At 40.5% G+C, this 25,037-nt stretch overlaps 1 protein-coding gene across 4 annotated transcripts in view; it reads right to left on the bottom strand.

Moving 5' to 3' along the window:
- plekhg5b (pleckstrin homology domain containing, family G (with RhoGef domain) member 5b) overlaps positions 1 to 25,037 on the bottom strand; it is a 75,383-nt gene that overhangs the window by 12,652 nt on the left and 37,694 nt on the right. For 3 of the 4 annotated variants that reach the window (XM_038721863.1, XM_038721865.1, XM_038721862.1), the window contains 6 exons: positions 16,331 to 16,472; positions 15,111 to 15,210; positions 14,843 to 14,903; positions 14,379 to 14,470; positions 14,148 to 14,284; positions 10,774 to 10,940 (listed from right to left, as the gene is read on the bottom strand). In XM_038721863.1, coding sequence (XP_038577791.1) covers positions 10,774 to 10,940; positions 14,148 to 14,284; positions 14,379 to 14,470; positions 14,843 to 14,903; positions 15,111 to 15,210; positions 16,331 to 16,472 — 699 coding nt within the window. Of the gene's footprint in view, positions 1 to 10,773; positions 10,941 to 14,147; positions 14,285 to 14,378; positions 14,471 to 14,842; positions 14,904 to 15,110; positions 15,211 to 16,330; positions 16,473 to 17,382; positions 17,524 to 25,037 lie in introns of all 4 variants that reach the window. The other variant, XM_038721864.1, reaches the window with a different exon arrangement.

The following is a 25,037-nucleotide window of genomic DNA, read 5'->3' on the forward strand; positions in this document are numbered from 1 at the left end:
ATAAGGGGGGCAAAACAGGAGTCAAGCTTTGACAGTCAAGCTTTGAATAAATGGAAAACAAATTGTATGAACAACCAGACTGGATAAAGAAAAACATTTGAGGTTGTGCATCCCAGCTATTTAAAGTGATTTTCCATTACACTACAGATAAGGACATATCAAAGTATTGTGGCATGTGTATGTAACAAAATGAAATGTAAACATTATGAATAGCTCTAGTCAAATTGCAGGCTCCCATTTAGGATTTTTTTAACTAGAGTAAAAAGGCACACAAGTCTATACACAGTTGCATAACAAGATAATAAATCTGAGTGGTGGGTCCTACAGGTTTTCAAACAGCTTTTTGTTCTTTTATCTTTTTTAAATGATTACCAGAGAGTGACTTCACTGCAAATAGACACGGTGGCTTTAAAACAAAAAACTAGAGTGAAAGGGGAAATGGGACAGATTTAGTGGCTTTCGTGAAAGGGAAACGAGCCTGGACCCATTTAGGGTTTTTTTTAAGGGGGAAAATATGGGCCAACTGGTCAAGGACACAGGTGTCAGGAAGTGTTCAGTCTCCATGGACAAACCGGGAAAGTCTGGACCTTGTGCAACTGACAGCACACCACTGGGAAAACCGAAACCAGGAGAGTTAAGTATGTGACAACTTTCTTTTTACCGTTTGAAATGTAAAACAGATGTGATAAAGACAGAAAGGGCAGACAGTGTTTCTGCGTATCATCTGTAAGAACAACAAACAGACTGTGGTACACACTGTAGTTACGATTAAAGGAAGCAAACATGTTGAAGATATCTTTAACAAGAAACTAGTTTGACAAGACAAAGACAAGTCTAGGAAGTTGTAATTAAAAGCACACAGGGAGAGAAGCTACCAGCAGTTTCCCACCACATTAACAGTGCTCACCATTGAAGCCAGAGGCATGTCAAAAGTAAAAAATACCATCCTAATCCTTCAATTGGATTCATGGATCGCAGCCCATTCTGCAGCCAGCTGCTGCACTCAATTTCTAGCCTCCTCTCTCTCTCCACTCCCACTGGTAAACAGACGCATCCACGCCGTCAGGACTTGTGATGCCGAATCAGTCCGAGAGGCTGAGTGACAACTGTTAATGCTGCCACGTTATTCCACCATCATCAAGAGACCTGTGTTGAACTTCATGCGGTCCTGAAACGTCCCGTTCCAGCTGACAGGGTCTGGGGTTGCTCACCAAGAGCGGTGTCTGTCTGCCGTGTCCTGCCGTGCCTGACTGCAGCTTCTCTTTGAGCATGGGATGTATCTCCTGTCCTGTCCTGCTGTCCAAACAGTCAGTGGTTGCATTTCATACAGACACTGGCCTGAAGTCATAGCAACGAGGAGGATCCTGCCTCATTGTGTTGGGCAGAAAGGAGGAGGCAGGGGTGGGGGAAAAAAAATAAAAAAAACAGGGGGAAGGCTGATCTGAATATTTGGAGGTGGAGTCAGGGTGACAGCTTGTAGGGAGTACACACACATCCTGGTGTTTGAAGGTGCCAAATGCTCTTTAGGCCAGTCTCAACAGGCTGCTCAGAAGTAGAAATAAACTAACCACTCACTGCAACATTAGCTTTCTTTTCGAGCAATTACCCGAGTAAAACCAAGAAAATTACAGAGTGACGGTAAACGGATAGGACGCTTCATTCTTTACTTTTATTTGAAGTTGGTCCACTATTCTTTATGCTATCTCAAATCACTGTTTTGCCTGAAGACCTTTGAACAATGCCACGCTAGTTGACCAAAACAAGGAAAGAAATGCCCCGATAATGGCCAAACGGGAAATTCCCTTTGTTTGCTTGCATGTTTCAGCACAGTTAAATAGGCTGCTTATGTCTGGTAGATAAGCATGAGCACACCACCTTAGCAGAAAAGTCTGAAAACTTTGTAGAGGTGAAAATATAAATAATACTGAAACAATAACTTTAGCCCAAGTATAGTAAACATAAAGCAGCACTAGACGTATCTGCCTAACTAATTATGTTTACAGGGTTTCACTTGTGCCTCCTGTGTAAACCTGTCAGTCAGGACAGAGGGCAGCGAGATCCTGAGCTCTCTTCGACTAACCCGGTCAGGTTAACGATATCAACACTTGTGTTCCCTCCATAGTCTTATCTTATCACCTTGGTTTGTGGCATTAACCTTGGCCGGGAAAGGATAAAATCTTTAAAGGGGAAGAGACTGTATTAAAATAAGCGGTGACAAAGAAAGAGCAGCAAAGAAAAAAGAACACCCCCCCCCCCCGCTACTGCCTTTATGTTAGTCAACTGATAATAACTCCCCTTGATCAGGTGGGTTGATTAACGATGCAAAAACTGCATTAAACACCTTACTGAAAACATGGACACACACCAACACAGGCACACAGACACACACACATTACAAGTGTTCAAAACCAGGAAACAGAAGCTAAAAGAATCACCCCCAGTGGTCAACACATGCTGCGTGTTTCAAGGCCAGTTCATTTCCAATAACCAAGAACCGATGACGGCTGCAACTGTGATGCAAACAGAAGCTTTCAGTCTGTTGTGAGAGATGAGAGTTGTCAAATCAATGCTCCTTTTACTTGACATTGTAGTAACTAATTTAATGAGATCCGGCCACCATCACACTTCACCACAATACACAATCACCCACACAAACAGAAACATTCAAACTCTGATGTACCAGAAGGGAGATAAGATAGGATAACGGTTTAACTCCTTTGTATACGACATTAAATTGACAAACAACTAGCATATATTTTCATTATGGATTAATTGCTTAATTTTTATAAAATGTGTAAAAAATGCATGTTACAATTTCCCCCCAGCCCACAGAGACATTGTTTTCCCACCAACTATCCAAAACCAAAAGAAATGCACTTTTCTCTCTTGTGTGAGAATGACAAGCTAAAGCCAAGAAACATATTGCACAAAAAAGAAAGTTACTGCAGATTAATTCTCTGTTGATCGCTCAATCTTCTAATAATTGCAGCTCTAAAACATTTTATTTCAACTGCCAACAGAAGCAGCGAGAGATAGCACCTTTTTAAACTACAACATCAGTCTTAGCGATGCACACTGACGTGTCAGCAAACGTCTCACCTGACTGTCAGTTGGTGTTGGTTTTGTGTCAGGAGAAGGTGACTCAGGAATCTCTGAGTCCACATGCAGCAGGTTCCAGCTGTGCCAGGATGACAGACGACCAAAACGAACCATTTTCCGCACAAAAAAGTCCAAGTAAACAAAAAAAAATGCTAAGACGCAATTACAAAAGTCAGAAAGAATCCATTTCCAGGAAACCACAATCCAGACAAAAGTGCTGTGCAGAGTGAAGCATCGCTGCTACTTCCCTTTTGTGTTTTAATCCTGCAGTTACTGTGTACCGCAGGCCAAAGGCCACAAATAACAATCATAAAGGTGTGTGTGTTAACCCTGCAGTGATCCTCACCTTCAGACATCAGGGGAAGTTCTTTGTTGCTCCAGCAGGCGCGTGCGCACACACACACACACACACACACACACACACACACACACCTTTCTGGCACAGACACACATCTGCTCAGCCTTCTCAGCATGTAGCTCCTCCCTTGCCATATGGTGAATGAATAATAATCTCCTGGCACCTGATATAATTAGTTTAATTAGCAAGTGTGCCAGTAAGAGGCATGAGTCACTTACATTCTTCCAACACAAACTAAAGAAGTGGTATTTAGCAATTAGGAAGGAGTTAAATAATTCTAACATTAGAATTTACTTTACAATAATATAAATCTTGGAAATGCAAATTCTCAGATTGGAGAACCTGAAGTCTAAGAATATCTTGCATTTTTAGCTGAAAAACTTAACGATAAATTGATTAGTAAAATAGTGAAATAATACTCAGACATACTATAATTACTTCAGTCCATGCAGTATGTACAAACATGCATAATGTAAATTGTATTATGTTATAAATCCATGTAAATCAAATAAGGTTTTCTTACTTTACAAACCAGCACTGATGTCAGGGATAAAAAAGTCCAATATTTACGCCAAAGACCTTATCAACTCAATCAGACACTTGACATTAATATAGTTTGTCACACTATTAACAAACAATACTGACTGTTGTATAGAAGACCTCAAGTTTCATTGAAATGATTTAAATCAAACACGGCAATGAAAGCTCCGTGTGATCACAGCTGATTCAACCATTATCATTCAAAGTGACTTTATGTTAATCGACAACTGCCCCCATTGTGAGCTATCACAGAGGTCCGATAGTGAGAGAAGAGGTGGCTGACGGATTGAGAGCCCAGCTGAGGAACAATCGCAGTTGTGTAATGCAGGGAGTAGAAAACATACTGCAAGACCCAGTTTGAAAAAGAGGCACTGCATAATGACAATTGCGTCTGCAACATCTTTCACCTTCCAATACAAAGCACACAGAGTGCACTGTATGAGATGAATACAGCTACATGAATAAGATATCATTCACAACAGACTTTAATCCTTCAGTGGTGAAGAAAACGCACGTGCCACTCTGTTTTGGGTTCAGCATGCAAACAGTAAGAAGACAAGATACCAGCCACTCCTTTCACTTCGGGCCAGCTGAAGTGTGGGCTCTCTACATTATCACAGTGCCTCCAGCCCTGAAGGCCCTTTGGGCTTTTTTTGTCATAGCATTTCCCCCATCACTCATTGTTTATGATAAAACAGCACTATCCACATCTCCTATTTATTTCATAACAAACCCTTTCACCCCCAAGGACAAAGCCAAGAGTCACTGCCTCTTTTTGGATGTGTGAAGTAGAGCTGGCTGATGCGCTAAATGGCATTTTCTAAATGTAAATTACTCAAAAATAAGATTTTTTTGAGAAATATTTTGAATTAACAAAAAAAGCAAAACTTAACTAAATGTTTAATTTTGTCTAAATAAAAGCAGCAATACAAGACTTTTTCAAATATAAAATATTAATATAATGTGATCTGGGGCTGCAGCTAGTGATTGTTTTAATTATTGATCCATTTGACTATTATTGTCTCGACTAGTTGATTATTTATTATTATTATTTATCTTTGATCTATGAAAGGTCAGAAAATAATGGTAAATGCCCCTGATTTGGAAGTAGGTGAAGTTTATGTAGATCACTACTCTGCAACAGTCTAAAACCAAAAGGTAACATTTCCGAATCTGAAACTAGAGTTGGCATTTTTGCTTGAAAAATGACAATTAACTGATGATCAAAATAGTTTCTAATTTTTCCTATTGATTATCTTTTCAGCTCTAATGTGAACCTTGGAGGTATTATTGAAGCAACAAGATACTAGTTAGTACATCACTTTTAACATTAGTGAGGATATAATACCTGTGTTTCAGTACCGACACCAAAGTAATGCTTTCTTTGAGAAATAGAAACATATTTTTTTCCCTGATTGTTGTCCTGCTTTCTTGTTATCCTACTTGTTAAGTTAAAAAAAAGAAGCCACATTTTTCAAACTTTAAATATTACCTAAACGAAAACATCAATACAATAATTTTGGCAACATTTTGTTTTTAAGATAGGCAGTCAGTCAAGAGCAGTCAGTACCACAAGTATTTTCCCATACCCTGCCCTAGAATTGACTATAAAAAGTAATCCCTAATGTGATGGAGAATTGCATTATGGGGAGGCCTGAGCACTAACACTACGCTGTACCGAATAGCTCAAAGCTTCGTTCATAACATTGACATTCGAATTCTAAATAAACGCCGCTGCCCACAGCAGGCAAAGCAGAGAGCAGACATAAAATCCCTTCCGTAAACCAAAAAGATCATATCACTTTTCAAACTGAGGATTCTGTTCAAGGTTTAAAAAAAACAAACATTTAGTATGAAGTCAGAAAATATGACAACAGACATTCAAAGCTTCATTTAAATACCTCAACAGAAAGTTTGAATATAGAAAAATTATATTCAATACAGCCCTAACTGACACACACATATGGAGGATCCATTAGCTGACATTAACTCCCTACCAAAACCACCCAACTGCAAACTGTAATGTGATTTAGGTCACTGCAATTTGCAATCTTTGGATCTAAAAGAAACAATCTTAATGTAAATTAATATCCTGTTAAATGGGTTTTATGTATTTAACTTGAGTCAGAGAAGGTCAGTGACTGTGACAGAAAGGCAGAGCTGGCCTGCCACTCTAGTGCTATATTTAGTGTTCTATGTTAATTGATGGCCGTGTGGTTTATAAAAAGGCCAAGTGACAGAGCGAGGATCAATGTACTGTACGCTCTTACTGAAAATCACACGGTCCCAGACGGTTGAGCTATCTTTATGAGAGCTGTAAAACTTGCAGTTTCTGTTCTCAGGAAAAGGAAAGACAGGCGAGTGCCTGAACTGTGTGTGAGACTGCGTCCCCAGAGGATGCTATGATACTGTAAAAGCAATGCCAGTATTTTATGTGTCCCTTAAGAATAAAGTGTTGTTTTTGCTCCAACCTGACGTCATATTGCACTGCATATGGTCCAAAAACATCCTGAGCCATCACCCTGGGGATAAATGGCTTCAACATGCCAAACAGGTAAAATAAGTCACAGCTACTACAGTCTATACAGTAGGGGGATCCAAATTTCAGATTTGAGTTTTAGTTTTGTCCACTTCCGTGACTGCAATTGGTTATTCATCTAATAATATAGTTTGTTGAATTTGTCTTTGATGTCATGAATGTGTTTTTCTAATTGCACACTGAGTCGTGCAGGTTAAAAGTTGAACTTGTTAAAGATCAGTTGATACACTGCTGATATTGTAAGGATGTAAAAGGATGCATTATTTGCGGATGGCGCAATAATTGCGAAGCACCGGCGGGTAGCGGTGCTTTATGGGAACTATCAGCATGGTTGGAATGTGTCTTCGACCAATCAGAGAGCCTGGTCGAGGCACCCTGTTGTAATACAATCAATCTGGATCATCAAAGCTCTCTGCAGCGTATCACAATGCTGCCAGAGCCTATAAAATGTAACATGCACACAATAATAAACTTGAAATACCCCAGTAAAACAAGAGTAACTCTATACAGAAAAGGACAGCACTTGGCTGCGTTTACTCCAGAGCCTGGCACAAGCCGCTACGATGCCAGGCCATGAATCCGGTCACTAGGCAAATATCTAAACTTCTTTAAGCAAAGCCCTTAATTCCATAAAAAGTAGGCACGCATGCGTTTTATGGCGAGTGCCAAAGCTGCTGCCATAGAAACTCAAAGACCGCACTGAGTGCCCACATGTCCAAGTGGAGCTTTTGTCCTGCAAACAGCTTTCATAAAATATGGGCTGGCACCCAAAACGGATCACAGGGTTTCTGTTGAGTCTGACAAAAGTGTCAATAGACTTTAATGAGCTTAGGTTCTATGGCTATTAATTGGGTCCAAGAGTGAAATAATGGAAATAATAAGAGTCATTCTTACCAAATAGTTTCACAAAGACAGAGAAATTAGACATTTAAGGCTTACAATTATTTTCATTTTTGATTACTCTGCGGAATCTTTTCTCGATTAACCAATTCATTATGTGGTCATGAAAATATTAGAAAATAGTGACAAATGCCTAAGATAACATATTCATACTGCTTGTTTTGCCCTGGTTTTGCCTGACCACCAGTGAAAAACCGAAATATATTAGTAGTTTAATAATCCACTCATTTTCCTTTATTGACAAGTGCAGAATCTATGCAAACATTGATGAATGTGATAACAACGTCTATCGTCAAATCTGCACATCATTCTGCAGAGTGAAGCTCAAACATCCAAGTGAAGTAACAGAAAGCAAAACGCACTTTTGAGTGGAGGGGTACTTAAATGATTAATCGATCATAATTGTTGCAAATGTATTTTCTGTCCATTGACTAATCGATAAATTAGCTGATTGTTTTGACTCTACAGCAATTCCTCTGTAACGCCATTCAGTTACACTGCAGAGTGCAACAGTACCACTAACAGTCAGAAGCTCAAAGTATTTTACCAGATATCCAACACATGCACCAGAGTATGAGAAGCAGCACATCACTGCCCCCCTGAGGACTGTACTCCAGCTGATTTAATCACTCTCATCACTCTTTCCATATTCACAGCCAACAAAACTGACAAGTCATTACCTGCAGTGTTGGTGCATTGAAATTCTTTGGAAAAAATCCTTGAGGGGAATTAACACTGTCAGTAGTTTGATGGCACAAACAAAATAAAATACAGCAACAGGAGGATATGACTAAAACTCAGCTTTCCTCAGCAACCTCCAGTGTTTATGTCTCCGCTTGGTGACTAACCTGATGATTAACCGAGCCACTACCTGTCTCCCTGCCCGAAGAAACGATGACATCAAGACTAGTCAGCTTACACAATCAAACTCACCTGTAAGTAGGCCTGAACTTGCCTCAAGGATGTTGCCTAAACCTGAGCGAACACCGAAAACGTGAATACACACTTGTAGGGCCACAGAGACATAACGAAAACTACACACACTGTGCAGTGCAGTTTATCAAAAGTGCACTGCAGTTTATCCTAATGCTTTAGGTTGAGGGCTATGATTCCTTCTGTGTAGGGGATATCACCAAATATGGTTTCCATCTGATACAAAGTAATATTAGATATGTTTTACTGTTAAAAGCAGCTAATGTACTAATGTGTCTTTTTATGTTTCATCATATCAGTGTTCACCTCTTTAGTTCAGAGAATGTACTCATAATAAGCATTTGTGACTGGCCATTAAATGCTGTCTTGGGTTTTTAACATGCATGTGATTAAGTGATTAACAGAAAATAGAAAAATGAAATGCCATTTGGTAGTAACTAAACTATATAAATATATACAGAAGTAGACTATTAATAATACATTTACCTCATAAATCATGAAATATTTCTCTCTCCTACATAATAGTTTGATAGCTGCTTTTAACAACAAAAAATATCAAAACCACCCTGGCCCTAGTATTACTTGGTAATGGATAAAAAACTAATTCTGCATTGTCGCCCACCCCTAACACATGTTTAAACATAAGTAGCAGAGATGCAAATATTGCAGCAGTAAGAAGAGCGTGTACGTGCCCGGGATGTGAAAATGTGAGCACTAGTGCTATTAGAGGGCACAAGGGTGACAGCATAATGATGATTCAAGTCTGAGCAACTGTTAAACATCTGGCTATAATACACAGCAGTGACAATTCAACTGTTCATGTGAATATTATTGTGGTGAATAAAAAATCACTGCTCATACTGGAGTGGATGTTGCTAAGCAACCACTTTGTTCGGCTCCTCTTCAGTGACAACATTGTCATGCAGAGGAAGCAATTTCAATAGATGATTTATAAATATTCAACCTGGTGAATTGTGTGCTACTGCTGTAGAGCTAGCCAAGCCAGTGAGCACATAAACCTGTACTGTTGTAGAGTTGAGAAGAATTATTCAATTCAGTGATTTATCAAGAGACAGAAAATGTATTGATTTAATCAAGTCATTTATCAAGCAATCTGCCGCTCTTCTCTGTAAATTTAATATCTTTGGGTTTTATACTGTTGGTCAGACACAACAAGCAATTGACTGTTTGCTAATCTTCTCTCGCACACAGCGATTGTCCAATAATAGCCAGCAGCCATAACTAGGCTTTTGTTAAGAAAAGGCCCAATTCATGACAATTACATGCCCTGTGTAGTATTTCAACAGTATTTCACGGTGTGTAAGCCTGTCCTACATGCTATCAGAGTTTAGTGTAACATAATCGTTTGCTGTCCTGCTCTTCATTGGACTGAACATTAGCTTAATTAGCTAGCTAGCTAAAGCTCATAAAATCTTAGCTCATCTCAACATGCAAAAGCGAAAGCCGCCAGCTAGAAAAGTAAAGCCTACTTTTGTCTGAAAATAATTGTTGTTTCAATAATTACAAAAAAAAATCATTACACGTGTAGCAACACTAGCTAAACTAGTGGGGCATTGCAAACAGACAATTTATCAAAGTGGTCTCTGGGAACTCATGAGGTGCATTTTTCATATTTAGTGCCACTTTATTAATACATGATTAATAAACAAAGTAGTAGACAGATATATGTGATAATAAAAATAATTGTTAGTTGCAGCTCTACGGCTAAAGAATGGTCAATTGCTAAAACTAATCCAAAGTGCTGAAAGACCGAGTCATCATCGTTGAACTCCTGGCCCAATGTCCCAGAGTCACTATATGCCACAACATGAACCCGATGACTGTCTGCCCTATTTCCATGCTACATGTGTGGCAGCCAAGTGCATCAGGAGGCAGGCCTCAGTTAGCCTCTCAGCGTCTCTCATCGGTAACAAAACAACCACTTCCTGTCCCTCCAGGAAGTGCTGAAGTGGCACAGAGCGTTCCTGAGTGAACTTATATGACATACAAGGGATCAGTTGGCAGCACTGAGCAGGCTGGCATGCACATACAAGAGTGTGCACACAGAAAAAGAACACACACACACACTGCAGCTGGCAGTAGACTGAAGCGGGGAAACAATTACCCAGATACCACACTGGCCCAAAGCATCATGGGACTGAAGGAAGAGGAGGTGAAGTTATGGAAAAAAGGGTGTGGCAAACCAGTACGAGTCACTGGGTGTGTCTTTGTTTGTGTGCGGTATAAAGGGGTGGTGTATTTTGGTTTGATGAGTATATATATATATATATATATATATATATATATATATATATATATATATATATATATATATATATATATATATATATATATATATATATATATATATATATATATACCACTTCGGCTAGATGCAACTCACCAACAGATCTATGCTTTCTCGGCGTCCCAGGGATCCATGCTCCACCCTCTCACTGCCTGGGTTGAGGATGTAGGGGCTCTGACCGGCAGAGGGCTTCATATTGGGAAGACTGAGCGACCGCAAGTCCTTCACACCCTGCTCCACCTTCAGCTCATCACCTAGCCGTGCTAAATGAAAAGAAGAAAAACAAGACGTTGAGCAGTCTGGGAAAGGGAATCTTGGTCAATGCTGAAGTGCTATTGTTTCAAGTTCACTTCAAGTTTGAGTCATGTTCAACTGAGCATCACACCCAAAGTATTGAGCTCACTGTTTTTTCCTGAAGTTAAATCCTTTAACAAGCTCTTGTAAACATTATGGAAAGGATACTAAGCAAAGCAGGACAAACTTGGACTTAAAGCTGGGATAAGCGATTCTGGAGAAATCCAAAACCATGACAAAAAACATGATATAGAGCGAACGACACAGCAAGTAATGTAACTAACGTTAGCTACGTTGTGGGTTAGCAGACTGTTGCTACAGTTGCTACTGCAAAGCTAACATACAGAGAGGATGCAGTGGTCCTAGAGCCAGCACAACATCAGATAGCGATACTCAACTCTCCTGCAGCTATAGCTAACATTAACAGCATGTCTTTGCAAACTAGAATGTAAGCCAAATGTCTGTGAGCAAGTCATTTAATATTACAGGAAACAAGATGTGGACTCAACACTGACATACTATCAACTTTTAAGTTGATATGGCAAACAGTTGTCTCTTTTACACATCGCTGCAGACAGCCGCCTGCTGAAGATGAAAACAATGCTATGAGAGCGATGCGAGTGACCCAACACATTAAAGTTGCGGAGTGAAAAAAACAAAACAATAATTTGAAACACAATGAAACGCTTCATGTAGCAGAGGGGAACTGCAGAGTTGGGTACTAATTCTCTGTGGTTAATATAAACTTATACTGTTAACCTATACTTATTATAGCTGCTTTACTATTTGTAAAAGCTTAAAAAAATAGAGCATAACAATATAGATTCTCAGTAGTCGTCTTCATGAAAACCTCTGAATCCTCCAACCACGTGACCAAACAGCTGTGGACTGTTTGCCCTTGACCTCTGTGTTTCAGACTATATGTAACTCCAGACTGTGGTCAAGAGGTGTCGAGTCGGGAGGGTGACAATTTCAAAAGAATAGCAGTTAGTCATGGCATAGGATCTCTTTTATGGTAGGCTTAAATGGGCCTTTGATCCAAAGGCTGCAACAAGTGTAACTACAGTGATCTCAGACGGGAGGCACCAATCCCAGTTTCCACCCAGGCATCAAGGGAAAGAAAGCTGGCAGAGTCATCACGCTGCTACTGTTATTAAGAGTTATGGGAATCTTATTAACAGTTGTTCTGATCACTTATAAGGACACAGTCCACTCCTTTTCCTTCTAGTCAGAAACACGGGTGTGAGAGGAAACTGGCGCACGCCATCTGTCCTCCTCAGTCATTGTTAAAAGGCACACAGATAAGAATGGCGTGACGTCTAAAATACACCACAACTGCAAAGTAAAAGACTGAACCACTTTCTATTTTGAGATTTTTATGATGTTGTTGCTTATGTTTTATTGCTCGATTATTTCACTGTTTTTTGTTGTTGTTGTTTTACAGTGGTCTCTTATTATATATATGGCTTATTTTACTCTTATAAAGCATTTTGTGACTTCTTGTTCTGTGAAAAGGTGCTATATTAAATAAACTTTACTTACTTACTTACGGTGAACAAAGTGAAAGACGTTTACTATTGCTGTTATTATAATTTATTTCACAAGTTGGTGTGATTGTTTGCCCATCATACAATGACAAATGTCCAACAACTGAATGATAATTATGACTGGATTAGAAATAAGTGAGAAAATACCAACACGATCCATCTGCTACCAGCAGTGTTGCTAGTCATTTTCAAGAAATAAAAATGGTGGTGCAGGTGAGGATACTCAGCACACACTTGTAAAAATAAAAACTAACAGAGCAAGAAAAAAAAGGTACCAAAAAAAAGTCTCCAGTTATTAATGGAACATCATGTCATCATATTAACATAAGAACTCTCAATAACACATAAAACTTGACCCTGATTTAAACTATTATGTGACACTGAGAGATTCATGACATAAAAAATTGTTAGGTAAGACAACACAAAAACAATGGGGGACATATCCTACTGCAAATTAACCTCAAGGATCTATGGCATCAAAAGTTTTACTGAGCCCAGCAGCAGTTCATCTGATTTGCATAAAGTGCAGCTAAATGAGATCTGATGCTGGACTGTTTTGACACCTGGTGCATATGTCTGAAAAATAATGTTTAAAACTGAAGTGTTTCCTGCAGCTTCACATGACATATTTGTTGAATAGAATACATTTTAAGAAGTGTAAGTAAGAATACATTCTGCGTGAGGAAGGCTATGCGTGAAGAAATATTCATCAAGCAGCCTGAAACGGAGGATTTAAGTGAAATGTCTTTGACTAAATTATTGTTGGAAACAGATTGAATTTTTTTTTATAATAAAAGGTCTGTTAGTGGCTGCTTCAAACATCTTGCGCTGGACTGGACCTGCTGTGAGCCATTACAAGGTCAGAAGAAATACAGATTTGAGAAGGAGCCCACTGAGGAAAACCAAAAGGTAAAATTGTGTCACATTGTTGCTCTTTTGTCTTTGAATGTAGAACTTTTATAAAGCAGTGAATCTTTTTTGTTCCAATATTCTTTGCTGCTGTCACTGAAGCATTTTCTGTGTGTGAGCCCTCACCGTTTCGATCTAGCTAGAGAGTGACTACTCTCCCTCAATGTGTGCCAAATAAAACAGTGCCACAAATTTTACACCTGCTTTTCTCAGACATTACATTTCAGATGCAGCCTCATCTGTGGCAGTGGTCAGTATGCAGTGATAAATCAGGTTTGTATGAATTTAGATTAGATTTGTTTTTTTATTGTCCATAAAGGGAAATTAATTTTGATCAGTTTCAATACCATACATCAAACAAGAAAATGAATAAACACCACAGCACAAAAGATTCTAAAAGAAAAGCTATGCCTTTTACTAATTCTGTGAATGTGTGCATAAGAAGCCTAATAGAAGGGATAAAGCTGGCCCTGCCCCTGTTTGTTTTAAGCGCAGGAGCAGCAAATCTCCTACCAGAGGGCAGGATCTGAAAGCAGGTGCTTCACAAACTTCTTATTCCCTGATCCTCTCAAATTTTGTGCCTCTGGATAGGACAGACTTAAAACACAATTTGCATGAGCTTAATGCAATTTTCAACCGTGCCACTTTTCTTATTTAATCAGCGCAAGCTGGGGTTAATTCCGTGCTGAAATTCGTATATGGGTCATGTGGTGTTTTTACCTTTGACTTTGAGGTAGTGTCCTCCAAAACGGTAGGCCTCGAAGTTGAGAGACAGCGGTGTGTTGGACTGATCTAGGAACAAGTCGACCCGGGAAAGCTCAATGCCGTTCCTCTCAAATACTGGACCAAGAACCTCTCTGTTAACGATACAGATAAAGAAGAAGCTGTTAATTAACATCCATATCAAACTCTTGCAATATTTTTTTGTGGCCACTCCTCCTCCCCTCTTACCTCAGGGTTTTCTTTTTCATTGCAGGTACAATCTCTGTGTTTATGTCCACGTTGAGATCAAACTTAAGGCTGAAGCACTCCTTACTGGGGTCCTGCAAGGGGAACAGACACAGTTTAGTTTACACAGGTGGAGCTGCAGCTTTGCTGGCCCGCCTCGGGCTTGAGCTGTATGTGTGCTCTAAGCAGATCCACAGGGGGGCTCCTTCTCACTACAGTGCTTGACTTAGACAAAGAGCAGCGTGGGAGACACCATTATGTTATATCATCGTTACAGGAAATGATGGTGGCTGCTTTTGTATTGCACAACTCTCTGCTTGTATCATACACATTTATGAAAAACAATGCTTGCAAATAATGCCACAAAACAAGTGACAAATACTGTCAAGTGAACTAGCTGTAGACTACTTTCAGGTATCATGGGGAGACCTTTTATGTTGAACACTGCAGCCCATGTGTGTACTTACATCAGTGTGTCGTCTCCGTGCCTTCTTTTTCACCATCTTCATCCCCCCTGTTTTTTGCTCCCTGCGATACAGTTAGACACACATTATCATACCTTTATATGCCAGTTCTTCAAAAGAACCCAACATAAGAGAAACTGCCTGCTTAATGTGACCATCGAGACTTGGAAAGAAGTGATCAGTAATTTATCCTCCAGTGTGAAAAGACAAGAGCTCTACTGACAGGCAGGAATACATGAACACTAGCATGATATAACAGAGGGTCACCTACCCACGGTCATTGCTCCCCTCATCCTCTTCCTCCAGGTCGGAATGGGGGCTGGTGCGCGGGGGACAGGAGCGCGTAGACACGTTCCGAGCCAGGATGGAGGCTAGAGGTTAAGAAAACACAGCCATTAACTCTGTTGGATCACAACTAAGGCAACCTTTAATATCAAGCTTTAAAGGGTCAGTTCACCCAAATGAAAAAGAAACAGATTTTCTCCCCTGCCTCTTGTGGTATCTAGCCATGCAGACAGTTTAGCTTCAATTTGTCGAGGGTTTTAATATACTGTATTTGTCTGAGATTTCTTCCTCCACCCTAATACATTTAATTTGTTTGTGGTGTTTACATTACATTTACAAGAAATCAACAGTATCACCTTTTTCCAGAAAAAGTGATCATGATCATTATCTGTGATATCTCATAACTCCAGAATTTGCCTGAGAATCAATACAGCATCAAAGTAATCCTGTGATGGCTGTCTGTATATCCATGGGTACACTACAAACAGGAACATCATACTTTTAATGGTGCCAATTTTCCAAATGTAGATAAATATACAGGCTAAAAGACAGGGCTCGGGTTATACCCTAGGGCCCTCAGGGACTGAAAAACCCTGCTCTGGATAGTTTCATATGGACTATTTTGAGAAAGTAGATCACAATGAGGTCTGTAGCCTGAGTAACCAGATTCAATTCAGTTTACCTCCATTGTGTTAGGATGGAGACAGAAATCTCAGATCACAAGGCTGGGGCAAAAAAAAAATGCTCTGCATGGCTAGTTAGCACTAGCCTCTGAATTGCTGTTCTCATCTATTATCAGTGCAGCAATTCAAACAGGTCTCGCATTGACCCCACTGCCAGTTGGAAAAAACAGTCGACCAATCAGAGCTTTGTCAGCAGGTTTAGGAATGACGATGTAACCTTTCTGCATGGCCACAGGCGTGGATGAGATTGACATAGCTGTACGGGTTGTTGTAAATCCAATTACAGAGTTGACAACTTTGAAATAGTTTAAAATGAAATGAAATGAAAAAGGCAATGTACAGTTAATTGCAACCACTAATTCAGCTTCAATGTCAACCAACAATTACATCAATAGGATGGATACTTGCTGTACATTTTTTGCCTTATTTAGACAACATTTAAAAACTCTGTGTCCTTTAAGGCAATTGGTATTACATCACTGTAAGAGGGGGAATAACAAATCAAGAAATAATGTAAGTCTACCTTGAGGTTGTAAGTCAAATCGGGGGTGCCGGTCAAAGTGCATGTTGTCTGTGTTCTCTGAATGGCAGCGTGAGTCACATGACTCACACAGGTGAAGGGGGCTTTTGCTATTCAAGTCTTGGCAGTCTGGGTGGTGGCAAACCTAAAAGCAGAAACCGGGAGATACAGATACAGAAGGGAAAAGAGGGAGAGAAAGTCAGATTACATACACTGCCAAGTACACAATGTCCCCACATTAAAATACAAAAACATTTTTAAAAGACTGGGCCAAAGTGAAAAGGGTAAAACAGTCACACACATTTAGAATAAACAGCTCTCTGCCTGACTATTGTTTTTGCATTCCTGAGGTTTGCTCACTGCCACATTCCCACCATCTGTCCCCCCTCTGCGGGATGACAGCTAATTGACTTAAAGTTAGTTTATCACCTTGTGTGCTGATCTCGGACCAGCTTACCTCTTACGTAATCCAAAATTGTATTCCAAGATGTGAAACAATGAAACCGACCACAGGTCAGCAACTGGGAGACTTCCAGGCCGCAGGGCTCCGAAAAGCTCTGTAGCCTAGGCGACAGGCAGCAGACGGCTGCAGGATTAAGGATCTCTGTCTGAACGCCAGACAGATCCGACCCCCTCCTTCTGCTTTCCCCCTCACCTCAGCAGCGGGCCGGTTGGCACCAGAGGGCTCTTCTACAACTCTTAACTCCACCCTGAATCCCCCCTCGCCATCACCCACACCCAGCTGAGGAAGCGAGGATGTATGGGGAGATACAATGGAGGTCCCACTAATGTACTTCCTGTCATTGTTTCCATGTACTCAGGAGGAGCACTGTCTGTGTGTGAGTGTGTGCTTTCATGTAAACACAACACACTATAGATATGCAAGACATATCCACCAAAACACTGTTATATAGGTCTGTCTTAAATAACAATATAGTTGTAACTCAAGCATATGCACTTCCACGTGCAATAGCTATACATAACAGAGTGCAAAACAAGTAACTCAGATTTCAATACAAATGAGTCTGTCTATGTCCCCACCACCGGTACTCTACCGTTATATTCTGCAGATTGGAGCAGGAGTCTCCCTCACTCATGCAATTTGGCTCCATATCCATGCCAGCAGGCACCCAGGAACCCAATAAACATCCAACTCGCCACCTCGTTGGCCTGCTAATTCACTCTGCAACGTTCCCCTGCCAAGCCACAGAGACAAGCTTCCTTATTAATCCACTCCTCAATGTCTAGCCGGGTATAATCGCAGATTTTAGGAAGCTGGTCACAGGGCTGGAAGTGGACAGAAGGAGGGAGGGAAGAAGAGAGGGTTACAGTTATGGGAGGGTGAGGAGTCCCAGTAAAGCTATAAACCCAAGACAGGAAGGAAGAAAAAAAAAAAAAGGTCCATCCAGAAGCTTTTCAGAAGTACAAAGCCCCCCTAATCTTGCAGCCTAATTGGTGCCTGTGCTCTGTCAAAGCCATCTGACAGTCCTGCAGAGATTAAACAGCCCCGCTCTGAGCTCCACGAGCCTTCTCCTCTTTTTCCTCTCTCTCCCTTTCTTCTCTGTCCTGTGCCACCACCAGCACCAACTCCTCCCTTCCTCTCAGACAACCAGGGTCACTATACCCAGGCAGAGTCCTCAACCAAAGAGAGGTTTTAAATAGAAAGAGACTTACTGCAGTGAACATGACATGCTCTCCTACTGACAGCACAGCTCCATTAAAGGACAATTCTAGTTTATCACAAAATGGGTCTTATTTATATAGTATTGGCTTATTTCTATCATTTTAGCATCTTTCAGTTAAGTGTTTTTCAGCCAGCCGGCAATTTTACTGTTTTTTTTCAACAGGCAGGTGTTTTCAGTGTAAGTGCTTTAAAAACTGACTCTACCTGGCCAGCAGCGAGTGGCAAATAACAAAATTAGCTGCTTGCTGGTCAACTAATTGGACTTACATTAATCAAGAGGACACAACCATGACTTTAAATGAATGCTAATGTTGCTCCATGTCTACTGGATGTGTAAACAGACAACTTCTTACTAACAACGTCACCATATCAATTAGGTTTTATGTCAATGTAAAGTACAACCTATCTCTAGTCTTTCGCCATGCTAGCTGCTCTGTGGCTGTAGGCTATAGACAGGCTGTACTTAGGCACAGCGGTGCTCTCTGCTAAATGTCAATGTCACATGCTGATGTTTATCAGGTGGCAAGCTTTTCAGGTATGTAGTGGTAAACTATTGGGCAAACTAAAATCTTGACCTGATGATGGCGCTAGAGGGAAAGTCAGGGGATCTCCAAACTCCTTGGGGGCCATGAATATCTGTACAAAAAAATCATAGCAATCCACCCAATAGTTGTTGAGATATTTCAATCTGGAACAAGCGGTGTATTCCATTTTTTTAACAAACTGAGATCCTGTTCAGTCCTGTACTCACTGTGCAGTGACTATGGTACTATTCAAGACGTTTCTCAATCGTTGCAGTTGATGACATTCGATGATGTGTTGCAGGTACAGATGTGTGAAGTGTTTCACCTCTTACTGAGTCACTGACCTCAGTTTACAGCTTGACGATCATGTTGCCACTGAGACAGCTTCATTGCAGAAGCAAACAGGTCACAGAAATCTGTTACACCATCACCCTGTTCTGCTTCTCTGAAGGTGACGCATGACCACACATTTTCGTGTTGCAGAGTGAAATGTCCCATCGCACAGAGGTGGTATGTTCTCCACGAGGTGTGGAGACAGATGGCCGGTCCAGAGAAATACAAGCAAATCACATGCCATATTTAGACAATAGCCCAGATAGGTAGGCGTTTCCCATTATCAAGTTGGGGCGTTCACATTCCTGCTGCAACTAAAGCAGCAGGAAATATCTGATGCTTTGGCCAAGACAAACGAGTGCATCATAGGATGAAGCATAGTCTCTACAAGTTGACCAAAAAGCACCAAATGGAAAAAAACTTGTAATCTTACATTCTTGATAGATACCTGAAAACATACACCTAAAATGAACAGCGTTTCAACTCGGGATATGTGCAGCAGGGACTTTTGCAAACACTCAACATTCCTATCATTGAAAGAGACGATTGATACTTGGGTGAGAGGACAACCTGACTTTCATTATCTGTTTCTTGATCTGGATCAGCTTTCTCAACACAATGAGGAGGAGGAATGTAAGTCAAGCTGACTGTACGCGAATGTGGACATGCCGGACAGCTGACAGGAGGCCATGCGTGCCTCATACTGCAAGTGTATTAATGTGTGGGAGACCACATGTGTCATGTGAGAGTGTGTCGCGTGTGTCCCCGGCATGCCTGCTCTTAGATCAGGCCGGATTAGTGGGGAGGTTCAGGAAAGCAATGAGTGGCTGTAGATGAAAATACTGCATGCACACACACACACACACACACACACACAGCCCCACCTTCACCCTCCTCCCCAACAGCTGAGAACACACACCGGCCCCACGGTGGCCCTCGTCTTGGCTTAGCACATCCAATGCCACGTGTCATCCTTGTTTCCACACATCCTGCAAACACGGCAACACTCCCAGACAGACTTACAAACACAGGCATGCCCAGTCCCAAGTCTGTGTCATCGACCATCTTATTTGGAAGAAGATGACTGGACTCTTTAGGATTATAACCTTCACACTTGATCCTCCAAACACCGGCACGTAACATATGAAGGCTATTTCAACACACTCTACAACACATAGCCACTGACACACGTTAAGAGTTTGATCTTACTTTGGTACAAACTTCACACAGCTGATGCTAAAGACATTAAACTGCAGGCCCTTTATATTAACTTTAGTTTCAAATGTCTTAAACATGATTTATAATTAAGGATGGAACTTGTGGGTTTAGAGCAACAGCCTGGCAGTTCAATTTGGCTGCAACATCCTCACCACCATCACAATTTTGGCTCCTGAGGACAATTTTAAAGTTTGGATGGTTTGCCACATCCTCACAAGCTGGAAAATCTGTGGGTAATTGAGGCAAAGGCTGCCGATAAATTGAAACCCAGATTACAGATCTGACTCAATGTGAATAAAGGCCCATCTATCACAGGGCTGCATTGAAGAGCAGAGAGAATCTAGCATGCATCCCTTTATTGTGTGTTTGAGGTGTATAAAAAGGGAATGAGAGATAACAGGCTGTCCTTGCTTTGTTGTGTAAAGCTTGACAGAGTTGGAGCTTGACAGCATTTGATCAAATCTGAATCCCTCCTCTAATCTGAAGGGTTTTCAGTGTTGATCTGTATCGCCTTTTGTTGGGTGAGAAGCCATAAACACTACCAGTTATATAGATTTTTAGAGATCTACAAAATAAGATGAGTAGCACAAAATATGAAATACTGATTAAATGTATTGGGACACATTGAAATAACAGCTGTAGCCTTTTGACTTTACACCTTATTTTTCACAAGTTAATTGCTCCAAACACTGTTGATAAGCCATGTGTGATGTGATTCTCCTGACACTGACATGACACATAGTCAGCTAGATACTTTCTGTAGGGAAGAGGCACCACCCATTGAACTACAAAAGCACACGGTTCACTCACGGTCAGCGGTACAGTATTATAGAATGATGTTTCTTTTCAGTCATAACCCGGATGGTTCCTATAGAAAAGCTCACAAATGGTGAGATTTATGCTTTATTGGAAATGTTTTCAAACACTGTTTTTACTTTTACAAGATAAAGGACTTTAAAAATGAAGATTAAGTGGTAAACATATGTCTGGTTAGCCTCCCCACCTCTGTTAAAGAGGAGCGCACAGCTGCTTCCCTGAGCTTCTCTATGGGAACCATCCCAGGCAGTGGACGAGACAGTCCTGAACGAGGACCAGTACTGACATCAGCATGGATTATTGCAGCATTGACCAGACAACAACATAATTTTAGCCGTTGTGGAATAAAAGTTCATTAGATGCAGCTGATATTATTTTTTATCAGCTAAAGTGACAGTCAGTGCATGCTAAAAAAGAGAAGCTATGATTTCTACATTGCATTTGTCTAATGAAACAGAGGAAAGAGATGTAAAAGGTTCAATAAGAGATTTGTTAGCATCTAAGCTTAGCAAATCTGGGCAGAGGACTAGTTCCAAAATGGAACCGGCTATTGGAAACCAACCCTAAAGGTGGTTAAATAAATGTCAACATAAGACAATAACTAGCCAACCAGATGAATAATAAAATGATAGGGAAGAATTAACTGGTTAAGCTGGCCAAGAGAGTAAATATGCTCCAGCTGGAGCTTCTAATAATGATATTGTTATGTTTACTGTTAAGAGTTTATATATGTCTCATACTATAAGTATGAGTGTGTGGATGTGTGGGGCTGGGTTCCGGAGGTAGAGGTTAAAGTACAACACGTACATTTACGGCATCTAATAGAAAAACATACTGCAAGAGACTAAATCTTATCTTTTATTGACATATTGTGAGAACAGGAGTTCCAACACATGTACTGCTCTATAACACACACAAAAAACACACACACAGCTGTTTATCAAAGTGGTGCCCGCACCCATAGACACACCCACAAACTAAATTCCTTGTCTTTTTTCCAAAGGGCCATCATCAACCCCCACTCACACATACACACACACTCTCACACTATAGAAAACATGAAATCAAAGCCAACCTGAATCAACACAAAAACATAACAGCTTCATATTGGGGACAATAGGGAATAACGTCTGGTTAAGTTGAGCACAAACCATATTATTTGGGCCAATCTTCTGTCTGACACCCAAAGGTCTCATTGCACTTCAGTCTTTGTTAAGACTACTGGTGACATCCAGGTACACTGTGTTTAATTGCACGGGCCAACTTTAATGCTTCTCATCACTCCACTCCCACAAAGAGGCTGCTTTAAGGTCCTGTCCTAACATGAAAGTCATCACTGATTTGGCAACTGGTTGAGATTCTACTCAGCAGTAAGTTATGTTAGCATTAACACCGCTCCTCATCAGTCATGAAGGGCAGGAGGAGTCGTCTCACGATAGCTGCAAGTCAACATTATTGCCCTCTTTTTTTCTGTGAAAAACCCACCCTGGCCTTTTCATTTCTCTCTTTCTTAAACAAAACAGCACACAGAAAAGAGAAAAGCTCTAGTGCATCTCTATAAACACACCTACGCATGCAAATGATTGGTTGCCACTAGACGAGGCAGAATCGTGCACAGTCTTGTTCTAATAGTGTGACTGCTGAGAAAGTCAGTCAAACATCCAGACAGACTTTGGTCAGACCAACTAATGCAGTCTACAATGTCAAACTAATTAACGATAACCCAAAAGTCAGACGCAAGTACGCGTCATCGGTGGTTCATAGTCTAAGATTCAAAGAAAGACAACCACTTTCTCATTTTCTCTCAAATACACACTAATGTGCTGACCTTTGACCTGTGCATACATCAATACAGTACATCGAGCATAGACTACACAAACACAGGTGTACCATACCATGTCCAATGCAAATAAAGCTAAATAATTATCTGTCAGTTCCAAGCTCGCTCACCTTGTGTGTCATTTTCCTTTGCAACAATAGATCAAAAGCTAATGATTTTCTGAATAGAACTGACAAGGGCTGCTTAAAAAAACACAACTTTATGTAACTAATATCGATATTAGGTTCTGAGCATTACTGACCCAAATCAAATGTCACAACTTTAAATAAATATATATTTAATAATATATTTTGAGGATGACTACTGGTGTTTCCATAAGATATTTACATACAAGAAAGTTTTTCATTATAGGGCTGTGATCTAGTCAATCAATTTAAAAAAAGGGAGAAATTCCCATCGCAACTTCCCAGACACCCCCACGACCCTGTACGCAGGATAAGCGGTTGATGATGGATGGATGAATGAACTTCCCAGACACCTATGTGCCAGCTTCAAATTGCTTATTTTAACTCATTCAATTTTATTTTATTTTTGAACAATTAATCCACCAATTGTTGAACTTAAATATTTAATGATATGACTAATTAGTAGCCTTTGAGAAAAGGAAAACACAACAGATAATATAGTAGTAGTATTTTGAAATACAAGACAGTGGCAGTAACTTGTCTCTCCAGCCACTCACCTTCCTGTATACAACTGTGCCAACAAGACATTGATTAGTTCTTATCTGCAACTTACAATACAATATCTGCTACTGTACTAAGCATGATTGACATGATTGAGAAAACATTTAAAGAGCTAAATGCCTGCAGAGAGAATGGTCTTTTCATCAAGCTGAGCTGACAGAGACTGAAGCAGGTCAAACTCTGCTACATATTACTTTTTTGCTACCTTTTTCTAAAGAGCGAATTTTCATTGTCCTCTTGGGAGCAGAGCACATGGCCCCATAGGCCCTCCCCATGTATGCTGCTGAAGGCCTGCTTTCCTTAACATTACACAGAGTTGCCATTAGGTGTTGCCCAGTAGGTGGGATTAAAAACAGCGCCCAGTAAGGCTGCAGGTGATCAAAGGGGGAGCCTGGTCAGGTCTGGCCCAAGTCTGATTTATTTTTCAATAAATAAAAGATGCATCTGTTGAGGAGTGGCATGAGAGAGAGCTGCTGCAGCTCGCTCGCTTTCTTCTGCTGCCATCTGTCCTCTGGCCCAGCGAGGAGGCAGTGGAGGAGAGCCAGAACCTGCTTTTTTACTGCAGCCGTTATGCAACAGGACTGCCTGCCTGTCTGCGTGCCTGTTCCCAATTAACTCTACCTCATTCTGGTACCGTACAGTCCTGACGCCCTGCACACATGTGGATTTACTCAAACAGAGGCACTTGTTGTGTTTCATCCTCCCATGAGTGTGTGTGTGTGTGTGTGTGTATGCGTAATACCCAAACACATGTTAGGTATTCATCAAAGGACCCGCAGTTTTAAACTATATTCATTCACTTACAGACATGAGGATGAGGAGGTGTACATAATGTCATTGAAAGCCAATAACTGCAATCAAAAATAAAACAATGAAAGCAGGTGTATATGATTATCCCCTCAAGGCACAGTTCTGCTTATTACAATTTACTCTACAACTCTGGTACATATGCAATTTACAATGATACCAATGGCAGGTTAATCAGTTACAAAATAAGTAGTAACTTTTTAAACAATGACACTTTTGATTTCACACAAAAGTAAAGAAAAGCAGGCTTCTCATTTAACTTTCAATTCACCGACAAGTTGAGTTGGCTAAAAACTCATGTAGTATGTAATTCAGCTAACCAGTTTTAAAACATGAACCCAACAAAAGGGTCTGAATATGTAGACTTGAGGGCTACATACATGCTACAATGCAAAAAAGCTGAGGTTATAAGCTAGATGACAGCATCATCACCACCTGCTGATACATGTGCAATCCATAATAAACATGACAACAAACATAACAAACTCAATAGCATTGAGTTGAGTACACAGTAGAGCTAGTTAGCCCCAACTCTACAGTATTATAAATATTTTTTTCAATTAATTTTGGTGTTAGCCAGGCCTGCTAACATTTAAATCTTTCATTCGTGAAGATAAACACACTGTTTAGTTTTAATTTCTTTACACTTTTTCTGTGTTTTGGGTTTTGCATGGGCAGTAAAAAAAAAAGACATCACCCGTCAAACTCTTTCCATACCAGGTATCTCTATAACTAGACCACTTCAACACTAGAAAGCTAGACAGGTCAGCCATGCCTAGTTAGAGTTGCTAAGCTATGACTG

Source organism: Micropterus salmoides, unplaced genomic scaffold (assembly GCF_014851395.1).
Source record: "Micropterus salmoides isolate LMB-PRFRI ecotype aquatic unplaced genomic scaffold, ASM1485139v1 Ms_hic_scaffold_16, whole genome shotgun sequence".
In the NCBI taxonomy this organism is placed as follows: Eukaryota; Metazoa; Chordata; class Actinopteri; order Centrarchiformes; family Centrarchidae; genus Micropterus; species Micropterus salmoides.